The 15806-nt window shown below is 33.3% G+C and overlaps 2 protein-coding genes across 2 annotated transcripts; one reads left to right on the forward strand and one right to left on the reverse strand.

The window, feature by feature from the left end:
* Window positions 1-7376: 7376 nt before the first annotated feature.
* LOC148574274 (uncharacterized) lies at window positions 7377-7972 on the forward strand. The gene is made up of 2 exons (XM_088505878.1): window positions 7377-7508; window positions 7598-7972. Exons 1-2 carry the CDS (start codon window positions 7377-7379, stop codon window positions 7970-7972), a joined length of 507 nt encoding a protein of 168 aa, XP_088362004.1.
* Window positions 7973-8497: 525 nt separating this feature from the next.
* On the reverse strand, window positions 8498-15770 carry LOC107625294 (uncharacterized). The gene is made up of 5 exons (XM_016327900.3): window positions 15446-15770; window positions 14172-14292; window positions 13643-14079; window positions 10633-10909; window positions 8498-9920 (listed from the first exon to the last, which is right to left on the reverse strand). Exons 1-5 carry the CDS (start codon window positions 15484-15486, stop codon window positions 8895-8897), a joined length of 1902 nt encoding a protein of 633 aa, XP_016183386.1. The 5' UTR covers window positions 15487-15770; the 3' UTR covers window positions 8498-8894.
* Window positions 15771-15806: the final 36 nt, after the last annotated feature.

Here is a 15806-nt window from a genome sequence, read left to right on the forward strand (position 1 = left end):
TAGTATTCAAATCCTTAAACATGATAAAATTATCATTCTACTCCTTAATTCTAGAATATTATAAATATCCTCTTTAACACATATTAATAAGTTTTTTTTAGTTTTAAATAAAAAGGCCCAGATCTTATTTAGATTTTATTTTCATAGTTAAATGCGTAACATCATCTCTATCTCTCTTAAATGAGACTTTCATGTAAAAATTATTGCTTAATATCTTAAATTTGACCCTCTACGTAGACCAAGCAAGAGCATACAAACACCATCTCTAGCCTTTTCGATACAATGAATTTTAGGAAATAATTTTTGGGTCTTTCAAATTAATAATTTCATTCTCAAATTGAGACACCCAACACAACGCACATTTATGTCAAAATTTTATCGATTGGAGTCATAGAATCAAGAGCTTTTAAAATAAAAAAATTGATAAAATAAAAAAAATAAGTGTTTAATCGCTTTTAAATCAAAGTAAGAGATTTACATACTATAGAAGTTATAAATTTAATAATGATAATTTTTTTTATTTTATTATTTTATAATTTTCTAAACTTTGAATTTTTTTTTTTTAAATCATGTAATCAATTTATAATTATTATATGATCCTCTCTGTACACTGTAAACTTGGAATCATTTTTTTTTTCAACCATAAACATCTAATCATTCCACAAATTATCGGTTCAAAATGAAGCTTATGAGTATTGTTATAAAATTGACAAAAAAAACACTAAATATTTTATTAAAAAAAACATAATATATAATGAGATACCAAGTAATTTAGGTTGGTCGAGTGTTCAGTTTATCCCTCTGTTATAGAGTTCAAATTCGTGACGAATTAATTTTTGATTTGTCGAGTTAGAGGATACCGTAGAAAAAAAAAAAAAAAAACTCTAACGAAATACAAAATAGTAATTAATAACACTATTCTATCTTAACCAAATTCCTTCTAAAGAGATTATAAACCAATAATCACTCTACCCAAATTAAATCTCTAACACAAAGATATAAATTAAAAATTTGTGATACTCTATACAAAAATTATACCCAAAATATCAAATCAAATAGAGTAAACACTCAACCTAAATATAGAAGAAAAGATACTAAGAGTAAAAAATTAATTTTCTCTAACTAAAAGAATGATTAATGATTTGTTACACAAAATATATGTGAAAACACAACATTATTACTTCTATTATACATTTATATCAAACTAAACTAATCAAATCACATATTTAAACTAACTCATAGATAGTAAAATTACGTAACAAATATGACAACTTGTAGTAGTATCGACTTGCATATTTATAAGCTGTAAGTTAATAATCTCAAGTTAAAATTTTTGACCAAATAATTAATTTTTGACCTTTGAATTAGTTAAATTTTACGACTAATAAACTTTTTAGTAATATTTATATGGGAAAGTACGAGGAGCCAATGGAATATTTATCAATTTGATATATTATTAGCAAATTAAAATATTAAACTATGCATCACCATTTTTAACCATATTTTTCAGACTTTTCAAACTTTCCATCGTTCAATCCAAATTGATGTTGCATTCATCACAATGAAAAGTGTGATCTATTCTTCAATCCAATAATAATGATACTCAACAAAATCCATACTTTGGGCATCACATCTATATCATGGATTTGCATTTATTCTATTCGAGCAAACATATTGACGAGCGATGTCTCTGGTAGACATAGAAAATCGGTGACTAAGGTGCTAGGAGGGAAATTCATTACAACATGTGGCAGGTCATAGAGTAGAACGCCGAAAAATTTGAAGTTTTAAACCCATTTGACAATGGTAAATTGGTTAATGAAAGTGCAGATTTGGATCAATAAACAAAAGTATTAAACATTTTTTTTTATTGTACACAAAAAAAAAAAAAAGAAAACAAAAGAAACAGATAAAAGAAAGAAAAATGGAGAGAACAGAAGAAGGAAGCTAGGCTGCGTCGTTTAGCAGAACCTGCTGGAGACGAGCGGTGGGCTCCGACCACACCTCTTCTTCTTCACACTGAGCTCCATGATTTGCCAGGAAACCCGCAGCCCAATTAGCTTCTCTAGAGACCAACACAAAGCTCACATTCCAGATCCCACCTTGCTTAAGCTCATTGCAGCACTATCATTTCAGCATGAACCTCAGGCAACTTCCAACTCTAAATCAGTACAAGGACATTTGCCGAGTCCATCTCGCAAACCACTACCGGGCTCCACATTTGCTGGGTCACTGGAAGCCCCTTCGTTGTAGCATTCGGTGGGAACTTGGTCGCAGACTTCGTTTCAAGGAGGAGCAGGGGAGATCGTTTGCGGCATTGAACGTTGTGCTCGACTCACCTATGCCACGTGTTATGACATCATTTGCGGCTCAAAATATAGTCACTGTTAGCCACTAGAAAACGGAATTGTCTACAATAAAAAAAAAAAAAGTAAAAACTGAACCTTTAGGAAGTCAATTTTTTATTTTTAATATTGGAGTGGTAGTGGTGTTTTTTTAAAATGTGGATTGTTGGGGTGTTATACTCAAATGTGGGATCGTTTAATTAGAGAAGTAGAAATCGGACCGTTCGATTTATTAGAGGTACAGAAATCAGACCATTCCGATTTCTAGAGGTACACAAATCGGACCGTCCGATTTGTAGAGGTACAGAAATCGGACCGTCCGATTTGTGATAAAAAAAAAATTTTTTTAGGTACAAAAATCGGACCCTCCGATTTCTGTCCTTCCACAATTTTAAAAAACACAAAAAATTATAATATTAAGATATATTACCACTTCTACTTCCATAACAAAAAAAATTAGCCTTAGAAAGCAAACTCAGATTCCATATTAGTATTTAGTGGTGGAAAATGACGCCTTAACATTATTTATGATATTTGAAAATTTTTCCTAAGAAATATATTGAATTAAAGACATTCAATGCCTATTTAAAAGTTTAATATTTTTTTTTTGTTAAATATTTTGCAATAATAATTAATAATATAATTTTTTTGTGACTCATTTAATAAAATAATTATAAATAGAATGACTAACATGCATAGAGATATTGTAAATTAAGTTAGACAAATATATTATTATTATTATTATTATTATTATTATTATTATTATTATTATTGAATAAATTAAAAAAAATTATTTAAAATACATTGTTAATTTTACATCTAACTCTACCTATTATATAAAATCTCTGTTTATATGATTTATTTTTTATTATATCTAGATTAGATCTCATTAATAATTCTTCTTATAGATAAAATTTTTTTATTAATTGCATTTTAAATTTTCAATTATTTATCAGAACTAATTTTTTTTTTATCTAAAGTTAATGTAAAAAAATATATATATTCACATCAAGTTATCTAGACTTTAGTGTCATTATAATAAGGTTTTTGACCAATAACATATTATTAATAATCTCCTCTGAAAGTTTAAATTGTATAAATATAATTAGATAATTTTAATAAGAATAATATTACATATTTAAATTTTTTTTAATACTACATATCTAAAGTTAGTAACATAATAAAAATAAATTGGTTAACATTATTCCTAATTTTATTGTTTAACTTAGTTGAACTTGATTCATAAAAAAAGTTGAATGTGTAATATTACTTTTTTTTTTAAATTAATGAAATTATATAATAGTCTTGGATATACATTAATAAATTTTATTTATTAAATTATATATATGAATAATGCATATAAAGATATGACCATTGAAATAGATAATTTAGTATTTTTACTTGAATGCTTAAAGAATATTTTATCATTTTGTAGTAAAATTGAAATTTTAGCCTTTTCAAAACTCAAATTAAACTTATAATGTATAATATAATCAAACATAGTTAAACCTGCAAAAATTTTAAATAGGGTCTTATAATTATTTTAAATTAAGTAAAATAAGGAATAAAGTAATAATAAATAATAGTGAATAAGGAATTAATAATTAATTTTGTTTTGAAACAAAATACTAATTATAAGAAGAAAACCAATTCTTTAAGAATCTTAATTAAAAGCCGCTCTAAATATATTGGCTAAATAGATAGATATATAACAATCAAGGAAAAAATGCCCATATTCTAATAAAATTAACAATTTTTTATTAAAAAAATTTAAATATATGTCTTTAAATTACGGCTTAAAATACAGTTTTTTATTTTAATTTTTTAGGGTCATTTTCGTTAAGCCTATAATCTGCCCTAATATTATTGTTATTGTCGTAACATTGACAATAAGGATAATGATAACATTAATAATTATAATAATAATAAGAATAATAGTAATAATAATTTAGGGTAAGTACTGTTTTGGTCCCTAAAGTTTAGGGTCAGAATCGAAATCGTCCCTCTTCTAATTTTAGATTTAAAATCATCCTTAATGTTTTTTTTTGTATTAAAATCGTCTTTTTTATTAAAATTTTTAATTTAATTCCTAAACTACCCATATTCCTATTTTAATAATAAAATTTATAAAATTAAAAAAAAAAACAAAACGCGTGTTTGGAGAAGGAGAGAAGAAAACGTGTGGGTGGTGGGGGGGGGGGTATACGAAGGTGCAGGGGCAGGGGAGGGGAAGGGAAGGGGGGAGGGGGATGGCGCCGGGGAGAGAGCAGCTCGCTGCTGCTCGCGTTGCTGCCGTCAGACCCTGTCGCCGCCGTTCGTGCTTCAGTCGCCGCCACCATCGCGCCGTTTGCGTCGTGCCATCGTGAGCAGAACCACGAAGAGAGATGGATCGCGAGTTAGGGGTCACGGGCTTGGAGCCGCCGCGCCTTCATCACCACCGCCTCCTCGTCGCGCTGCCGTCGTCGTCCTCACCACGCTACCGGGGGGTGGAGAGAGAAAGAAGGGGGAGAAACAGGGAGGTCGCCGCCGTGACCTCCTCCTCGTCGTCGGCTTCCGCTCCGCTGCTGGTCGCTGCCTCGCCGCTGCTGCTCGCCGCCTCTACTTCTTGCTTCGATTTCTGTTTCTGCTTCGTCATCTTCTTCTTCTGCTTCTTGATTTGTTGAATCATTGTTGGTTTTGAGTTGTTGGTTTTGATTTCTGAATTTCTTGATTTCTGAATTGTTTGATGTTGATGGAAGAAGTTTGTTAATTGATTTCTAAATTATTGTTGCTGATTTGTGGAATATTATTGTTGCTTTCTGTTTATGATTTGTTGATTTTCTGTTTCTGCTTCTCTGTATGGAGGTGGAGGTGGAGGTGGAAGTGGAGGGAAGGGCAGACAGGGAGGGGGAGGGGGAGGGGACAGGTGGGGACGCTGGGTGAGGGGAAGGGAGAGGCAGTGAGGGGGAGGGGTGGGGGTGGGGGGAAGGGGGAGGCAGTAAGGGGGAGGGGGAAGGGGAAAGGGGGGAGGGGGACGGCGGCGGCGTTGGTGGTGGTGTTGGCGGTGGTGGAGTGGTAGTGGGTGTTGATGATGATGGTGATGGTGATGATGATGTTGATAATGGTGGTGGTGGTGGTGGTGGAGGAGGAGGTAATTATATTGGTAGTGGTGAGGGTATTTTTGTCCAAAAAAAATTAAAAAGACGATTTTAATACGAAAAAAAATGTTAAGGACGATTTTAAATCCAAAATTAGAAGAGGGACGAAATCGATTCTGGCGCTAAACTTTAGGGACCAAAATCGTACTTACACCTAATAATTTTAATAAACAAAATAATACTAATAGTAATTATAACAATAATAATTATAATAAAGATATTATAATAATAATAATAATAATAATAGACAAAAAAAAAATAAAAAGAGTATAAAAGGTAAGGTTGCAAAAAGGATATATCCAAATTTATCCCATATGCTAAATTCTACTATTTGTAAATTGTAGGGCCGTTAAAATAGGCTAAACTCATCGGGCCAGTTCGTTTACCCGTTTAAATGGGCGGGCTTTGCTTCTAAAATTAAGCCCGTTTAAATTTTGGACTAAATGGGCTGAGCCCGATTAACACGAAAAAATGACGAGTTAAACGGACTAGTTCGCGGGCTAAACGGGTAGCCCGTTTAATTTTTTTTTTTTACATTTTTAAAAAAAGTAGCATTTTAAACTAATATTTCTCCCGATCCGACCCGAAAATCTGATCCATCAACTAAAAAATAATATTTTTTAATGGTTTTTGATCTAAACGTAGTATTTTTTTATCAAAAATATTTTTCAAAAAAAATAAAATGATAAACAGGCTGGCCCGTTTAACCATCGGGCTGACCATAAACAGTCTGGGTTAGAAAAGTCTATCCCGCGAATAAAGCGGGCTTAAACGGGCTAACCCGTTTAACCCATGGGCTTAACAGGCCGAACTTAAATGGGCCGGGCTAGCCCGTTTGACAGCCCTAGTAAATTGGCCCTTGAATTTTTTATCATCTTTATTTATTCCTTGATCCATCAACATCCGGATTATACTTTCTTCACCTAAGAAAGCTCCCTAGAAAACTCAGCAACATGTTTTATACAGCCAAAATAACTACATGCATCAATATTCTACAAATCCATCCACTTGATTGCTTTCCTTCCTTGTGTTTCTGCCTCAATATTCCGAAATATCCTTGATAAACACCTTATTACTCAACATTTTCATGTGAGAAGCATTCATTCTTCATTTCCACAATCTTTATAATGAACCCTTGCATTGCCTTCCACAATCCAAATTCTAATAGTTTTTTATAATTTAACTTATACAATAAGTAAAATAGTAACTAAAATGGTAAAAAAAAAAACTTCGAATGTTTCATTGTTTGTTCTAAAGCTTATGCCATAAACTCTTGATCAATATTAGTATAATAAATTTTTTAATGAGATATCAAATATATGTTTCTATACATAATAGTTAAAAAGTGATTGATTTTTTTTGTTTTTATATACATAGTATGATAGTTTAAAGTTATATCTCTTTGAATGAATTCATGGACGGCATTAATTTTGCCGGTGATTTATTTCTTCAACTATTATATCCTTATGAATTAAGGAGAGGAATATTCTAAAGGCTTATGATATCTTAAAAGAAGGATTTCGATGAAATGTGGAGAATATGCAACAATCAATTTGGTATGATGAGTGGAGTCCTCTTGGCAAATTTTGTGAGCTTACGTCTTATGTTCACATATCTAAAACAAATTTTTCTCTTGCTGATTTGTGGAGCAATGGTACTTGGGAGGAGGATAAGCTTGCAACGCCAATTTCTCATGAGGTCAAACAGTTTCTTCACAACCTTGGGTCTCCTCTAATGTCAGAATTAGAGCCCGGATGGATCTGGTGGCCCACATCCGCTAAAAGCCTATAGTTCTCGAGAAGGTTATCGTTGGCTCCTAACAAAGAAAGTGAATTCGATCGAAAATAGCAACTGTGGGTAGATTTGGGTCTCTAATTTGCCAGAGAAGATAAAGATGGTGATGTGGCTGGGTTTACAAAATGCGCTTCCGACAAATGCCTTCCGATTCAAGCGTCATTTAACTGATTCGGGCAGATGTTGGAGATGCAATGCAGATCTGGAAACAATGGAGTATTGTCTTGGGACGGTGAGAAATCAAGATGCATTTGGCAAATGTTGGATCCTTTGCTTATTGATTTATTTGAAGGTACTCCCTTGGAATAATGGATTCGGAAGGTCATGCCGGGCAATGAGGCAATTGTAGGGGCGGGTCTTTGGTGGGTGTGGAGGCATCGTTGCAATGATATTTTCAACAATGGAGATCAGTGGTCAAACTACAAGGTTATTGCTATGGCTCGGATTACTGCTAATGATTTAAGAAAGTCTGCTAGTACCAGTTGTATAACTTTCAAGGATCGAAGGAGGTGGGAACCTCCAACAGGTGACACTTTTAAAGTTAACTGTGATGCGAGTCTGTTTTCTTATTGGAACCTAGCAGGAATTGGTTGTGTTATTAGAGATTCTAATGAGCGTTGGATTTCGGGTTGTTCTAGTAGCTATCCTCCCGGGCCTATCGTCATATGTGAGCTTTTGCTGTTTGGAGGGGTTTGATTTTAGCTTGGGATTATGGCTTGAGAGATATTGTGTGCGAAATAGATTGTCTTAACATTTTGCACATTTTAAACAATCCGGCAAATGGGCTAAATTGTGATGTGGTTGATATTCTTCAGAAGATATAGGAGCTTATGTCAAGACCTTGGGTTGTGGATTTTGAATGGATTACCCGTGATGCTAACACTGTGGCAGATTGGCTGGCGAGATATGCGGTCAAGACCAATCCAACTCATGTTATTTGGTCGAAACCTTGTGATGAGCTTCAACATCTTATGCTTGTTGATTTAGGATAATCGTCTTTTTTTTCTTTGTTTCTTTGTTTGTTTAGTCACCAAAAAAAAAAGGATTCATTCCTTTTTTCTTTTCTTTAGATAGTTTTATACATATAAAATGTAAATCTATTTCAACTATATTTTTCTCACGTAAAAAATGCATATTTCGAGTTTATTCATAATGCAGAAATGTCTTTGTTTAGGGATATTTCATATATAAAATATACAACTGGTAAAGAATTTCTCAAGGTATTAAAAATTTTATGTTTATTTTCAAGTCCTATAAATTGATACAAACGGTAGTGTTCAAAAAGGAGATATAGTACAACACACGAGAAAAAAATAGTTACAAGTATTTTCAACCATGCTAAGTGTATATTAAAATCGACTATCAATGTAAAATACACATTGAAATACAAAATACACATTAAAAATGAGTTAAACTACATATGTATTCATACATAATACATAGTGCCTAATTTGGTAGCTAATTTTTAGTGTGCTCGTAGCATTTTGAGAGTATTTTCGCATAAATTAATCTCTCATTCCATTATCAACCCAGACCCAAGGCACAACAGACCAAAACAATCTCTTTTAGCAGCAAGGGTGAAGCTACTAGCAACCTAAAGTAGCCATAAATGCTTGTTTTATCTCAGATGATCACCATGAAATGAGAAATCATATGCAGGAGGAACATCAACTATGCTACTTGAATAGGGTTTTGAAGGCCCTTCATCAAATGACATCTGTCGAGTTGCAATTTGATAAGATGCAGAAATGGGATGCGTACGGAACACATGATTACCTAAAGGAACAGACGGAACAGAAGGGGTGGTAGAGAATGTTTCACTGAATTGGGTGGCAAGTGATTGATTGTTTGCAGAGAACATTGAGCTTTGGTATGAATCTGCACCAAGTTGACCACCCCAAGTTCCAGAAATGCCTCTCCCACGATGTAACTTGAATCTGGCAGTTGAATCATGAGCACTGTATCCAGCCGTAACTCCATAAGATATATCAGTTGGTACTCGGAACAGACCAGCAACTCCAACAGGGATGTCATATCGATTATCCTCATCTCTACTGATAGTCGCCAAAGGATTAATGTCTTTACCAGGGTTGCCACTCTTCACAAGAGGCAGCTTACTGATCTCTTCTTGTAAGGAAAGCTTAGCATGTTTAAGTGATTCCAGTACACTAAATTCATGAAATTGCTTATGAACACCCAATTCAGAGAGGCTGTTTTTGTTCATTTGGCTATCTTTTAGGGGCAGACCTTGATAAACATCAGTTGCCGACGAATCTGTCGGCTTGAAGTTGGGGAATTCATGCTTACTTGGACCTTGATTATGACTATCTGAAGTTTGAGAATGTTGGTTTTCTTGGCTATGGTTATGGATCGCCTTCAACAGAGAATGTGAAATTTCTTGAATCATGCCAGAAGTGCTGACAGTTTTGCTACTTTGATTGTTATAACCTGTATCATCAAAGGAATTTGGCATATCATCTCTGCGCTCAGCATTGATCGTTTTTTCAGGTGCATAAACACTTATGTTTTCTGATTTATCTGGTTGTACACACGAGGTGGTCTCATTTGCGGAGCATGGAATTTGAGCCTTTCTCTCATCTCGTTCCTCAGTGATGTCAGAATGATTCCCCATATCAAAAGAATCCTGCAGCATTTATGAGCCAAGTAAAGATTTTAGAAGTTCAAATAATAGTAGAAGGCTTAAAAATGGAAAAAAGTGTAAAACTGAGGTCAGATTAGAAATAGAAAAAATATAAGATGCACCAAAGATTTCTCCACTATAAATTGTTAAGAGTCTGCCGTGTTAACTATTATCAGCAGGAGGCCTAGAAGGAAGTGGCAGACCAACAAGGGGGCTTTACAATACAAGAATCTTAATCCCTAATCAAATGAAAACCTATAAGAAATGTTTTCTTATAGCAAACAGATAATAGGAAACCAGGTAAATGTCAGAACTCTTAACCGTTTTGCTTAATGAAATAAGCAATGTATTCAAAACTAAAACTGATCCATATGTTGCCTAAAATCACCTTTAATGAAAGGGCAAATTACACTCACCTTGCCTGAAGTTTGGTGAAATTCCACTTTCCTCCTCTACTCTAAATGTATAAATTGACCTTCTCTCATAGTTAGGTAATAGTGTACCCAGCACATTTGTATTCATAATGTGTGTAAACATATAATGAGAGGTTAGAAAAGGTTAATATCACCTAGACAAATAAAGGGTGGTCATGATGAATTTCACCAAATCCCATTGGAGGCCTGTGTAATTTGCCATTTATTTAATGTAGACCAAACATAAAATAACACAGAAATAACATTTGGAACATGGCTTATATAAGTTCTAGTGAGCATACAGGTGTACTAGTGTTATTCTCTCTAAATTTATCTTCCCATTCTCTCTGAGCCTTCTCCATTGCTTCATACTGGTCAATAAGTTGGGCCCGGTGTTCAAGAGCCTTTTCCATGTCCTCCCTTTCACATCCATCAAGATCATGATTTTTGTTTATAGCTAGCATCAAGTCTGATTCATCCTCTTCCTGAGTTTTAGATTCCATTCTCAGACGGACACAAGGCTCACCATTGGAGTCATTAAGAAAACCTTCAGAAGAGGATGCAACTTCATTCTCTGAGCTGTGAAATTACAACACTATGTATTAGCACAAGAAACAAGTGAATAAGTGTTCAAAGAGAAATGTAAATATAAACTATATAAAAAGGTTCATGCACATTACAACAGAACCAAGCCAGATTAAAGTAAGATTCTTGTTGAGATTATGGATTTTAGGTAGGAAATGAATGAAAAAAAGAGAGAATAAAGATCTATCAAGAATCAAGAAATAAAAGTAGGTATGAAAACCAATCTTAAGAGATCCTCTGTGATCCTCTGTGTAGGGGGAATACTTAATTAAAAAAATTATTAATTTGGTACCTATATTATTAAAATATCAATAATTCAATTACAAAAGATATTATATTTTTTTAAAGTGCCCTAAAATAATCAATGCATTGAGAAATCAGTCCATTATAAAAATTGGTTTAGTTTGCTAGTAAGTTCATCTTTATAATAGTTTTTAAGTAATATTGATGAAACCCATTAACAATGTGAACTTCAATATCTTTGGTGAACTAATTTGTCAATAATTTGGTTGTTTAGTGGCAAGATTAAAATAAAAGATATATTATACAAAAGAAAATAAATCTTTTCCAACCAAAACTTTTAGAAAACTAATCACATAGAAGAATGATTAATGTTAAATATACACAGAAGATTATTAGAAACACCCTTTTTACTCTTAATTGACAAAAGTAAATTTGCTTAAGAGTAAAAAGCTAAAAAAGTATGTCTTTAATAATTTAGGGAGCCCTAAATACACAAAAACAGAGGTATATACAAGCTAAATTAAATATGGAAAAGATGTACACAAAAAACATGGAAAAAGGACAATACTATGAAAATTGATCCTCTTTGTGAATTTTTATTTAATTTCGATTTTCTTTCATAGAGAATTTAGAAGAGAAGGAAAGTATTCAAAAGAGCATGAGACAGAAAGATAGAAAAATAACAAAGCTAGATCCTAACAAGATAAATCATGCCACATTAACGAAGCCAGCCAATCCCTTTATGTGCTAGATAATGACACTATCATAAGTAGTTCCAATGGGAAGCCAAAAGTGTTAAATCTATCCCAAATAAAGTCTGCAGTAGAAATTAAATCATTAAATAGCCCTCTTTTCAAACCAAATATGCCAAAGTACAGAATAAACCAAGAAATGGCAAAAGATATTTGCATCTTTGCTTTTATAAACAAAACATCTTGTTTTTCTTTCTTTTTCTTTTTCTTATTTTTTACCCCACTTCATTTAAAATAATAAGTATTATTAACAATAAAAATGATATTACAAAGATATGAAGATTCAGAACAAGATATACTCTTTACAGAATAATACATGAGAAGATCAAAGTTTTCCAATCTGTCTGCATCTTTAAGTGAAATGTCACCCAAAAACATCATGCTCTTTACATAAAGTAGAAGCAAGATTCCTAATTCTATCCAACAGCACTTGCTTATAAGAATATTTGTCATTACAGACTCAAGTGTTAAACTCCAGCCAAATAGTAACATAAATAACACATCACCACAATTTGGCTTTCTTGCCCTCCCAAAACCAAGAAAAGCCAGTTAACTAGAATTGATCTAAATCTTTAGAACACACTCAACACTAACCAAAGATACTACAAAATGCATCCCATGAAAAGTCAGCCATTGGAAAATGAAAAAATAAAAGAACACAAATGTGATGTTGATTTAGAATTCAACCCATACACAACAAACCCATTCAAAAAAATAACCATATGTTGCCTTTGAACTAGCAAAAAATCCATTGGTATCAAAATGTCTAATTTTAGAAAGGAGAGAATGATGTGAATCCATTGAGGAAACCAAAATCTTCAAATATCAAACTGTTCCAAAGTGAAAATGACATGTAAGGTAATGCAAACACAAATGAGCTCCTCTTGAATCTGAACCAAACATAAAATGCAGTGAGAGGCCATATATACCATAAGGTAAAAGGTTCATGAAGCAAACTCTTAATCCACAAGACTTCTGTTGTGATACTGGATAGGCTTATATTCCACTTCTGTGTTAGATAATAGAAGCACAAGTGTTGGATTCAAGGACCACCAACAAGTTAGATTTGAAGATATATACAAGATCTAGAGGAAGTGGACCAACGATCAACGGATCACAAGCAGGATCATATATCACAATAAGCTATGAAGGTACAGGGATGATTCGCAAGGTGTTGGTTGCAATAGAAAATAATGATACAAGGTGCATTACAAGCATCTGAGAATCATTTTTCATGTTCTCCGTAAAGAGCTGAAACTGGGACACTACATTTCCTATAATTAACAATACAATAAAAGGTGGATGTTCAACAAAAGAACGAAAACGGTATAAACCCTAAACCAAAACACAGAGAACATCTTCCTAATACCTTGCTTTTACTATATCTAAATGTCATACAAAGAACTTCTACTTTATCTCAATATCCACACAAATAATCCATGTTAAACATTATTTAGTTTATTTATTTCATATGTTTAATGTCATAAATTGGTAAACATATATCCAAACTAGGCTTCAATTACAATGCATTTGCAGATCCCCATCCCATATATTAGCTGAAACAAGTGGAACCAAGTTAAGCACTAGAAAAGAGTACATTTAGCATAAACCTTAAAAATACAACAGTTAACCATCTAGCAAATATAGAAGACAAGAGCGTTGTTATTCATGGAATCTGCAAAAAGTAAGTCCCAAAAACAAGAAATGATAAAATAAAAAGAATATAACTCACCTAGTTTCTTTATGTTTTATCCGACGACATGACTTTGCTAGATGCCTTGCAGAAGAGCTGCTTGATGATAAACTGTTTCGTCTTCTCACATGAGAAGTCTTGTACTTTTCAAGGGAACGGCAAGGATCCAGACGCCCTTTCCAGGACAAGCTTCTACCAGGTGATGGAGATGGATCCACATTTGAACCAGAAAGCTCTTCTGAAGCATGTCTTCTCACTTTTGAGCTCGTAGACCTCTCGGCAGCATTTGCATAACCATTACTTACACTGGAATCACAAGTAATATCATGGTCTGACCCTTCTGATCCCAAATCAAATTCTCCAGATATATCACTAATCCCTTGATTCTCCAGAATTGCAAGAACATCTGCTGTCGCCTTCTCAGCCATCTTCCTTTGCAGAGTGATTTTCCTCAGCTCTTCCTCTAATTCAATAACCTGATTGGCGCATTAAAGACACAGCTCAAATAGATATACAGGTTGTAAAACACATCAATAAGGTTCATTCATGCACTGATAAAACTGCATGCCTTTTCTGCCAGTTCCTCAGCTCTCTGCCTAGCACTTCTTGATATGGATCTTTCAGAAAGCAACCTAGCCCGCAAGAATTCAATAGTCATTGCAGAGGAATCCTCCATGTTGGAAGTTTTCCTATGTGACAAACACATAAATGATTAATGTAGCTTAGAAGATCTGAATCCAGTAAAACAAAAAAGAAAACGAAACAAGATAAAGAAATATACAAAAGCTTACTTAAGTAATTTAAACGTTGAAACAAATTAACAAAATTAATGCCTATATGTGGATAAATAGCAGAACATACTAAACAACTTTGAAGGCTTAGTGAGTTAAGTAGTCTACAAATAAGCTTGTAATTCAAATAGGGTTGTGTAGACCCAGAGCAAAATTAACCAAACTATGCTCTATCTACCTTTCAACTATGAATCATAAAATTTCTGTTCTCTTCGTAACATACTAAATGAAAACTCTAAACTAAAAAATATATATCCTCTTATCATACGAAAAAGGCAATTCCAAAAGCAATACGAAAACTGATGATTTTACATAAGAAAGGCTCTAGCATGTCTCACTGAAAACGGAAGACTAACGCTTACTAACTCTACCCGAGGAGACTGAGAAAATAACGAAAACTTGCAGCTAAATTAATGCATTTGTCATCATTATAGATGAACTGATGATTCACTGATTCAAATTTGTCTACTATAAATATCCATGAGAATCCCTAGTTTTCCATCATAATATATCCAAACCTTAACGCACCAATCTTCCACTTCTGAAATGGGGCATTCTAAGTTTCTAACCCATTGGTTGGTGACATAACTGAATGGAAGACAAGATCCAACAAGTGTTAAATCCCCTCAAACATAAAACTTGGACTTTTATTTGGAGACACCATTCAGTAGATTCAAGAATCTTCAAATGGTCATCAACTCTACATTCTACATCTTTCTCTGGATCATGAAAATCCTTCTTAACTCATAATTAAGCCAAATAGGGTTCAATCAATTCCCAACATAAATAACAAACTTTAGCAACAGCATACAAACCAAAATATCTTTGATTTCCCATGCCTCCCAAAAAATATTCACAGAAAGACAAAAACCGAAGAGAAGGATGGTTTTTTTGTTTTTGGGGGGTTCTAACAATTTAACATAAAAAAAATATTATTAATTCGATTTCCCGAAGCAAACTAGTAAGATGTTATCCAAAGTAATACTTAGCGAGAGCAAAAAGATTAGGAAAAAAAAAATAGATAAACAAAACTTAGCAGTTAAAATCCTACCTCTGATCTTGTGGATCGATCACAGGATTTCGCATCACCATGGATTACTTCAACTTTTAGCTTCAAGTATTCAAATTCAGTTGCTCCAAATTTTTTTTTTTAAAAGAGAAAAAGACAAAAGAGGGGAGGTCCGATTATGGTGGAACACCAGAATCAAGCACACAAAGAAGAGGACCGAGTTGGTAGTTCTGATTGTGTGTAGACTGGAGTTAACTTCATGGACTGGGTCCGTTGGGAACTATGATAGGAAACTGCTTTTTCCTTTATCTTTGTTGGTAAAAGCCAAACCTGCAATCAACTTTGGAGTTGCATTAGTGGTTTAATTAATGGAACTGTTTGATTTAGCAATAATTAAATTAAC

Source organism: Arachis ipaensis, chromosome B2 (assembly GCF_059453495.1).
Source record: "Arachis ipaensis isolate K30076 ecotype BB chromosome B2, ASM5945349v1, whole genome shotgun sequence".
NCBI classification, from domain to species: domain Eukaryota; kingdom Viridiplantae; phylum Streptophyta; class Magnoliopsida; order Fabales; family Fabaceae; genus Arachis; species Arachis ipaensis.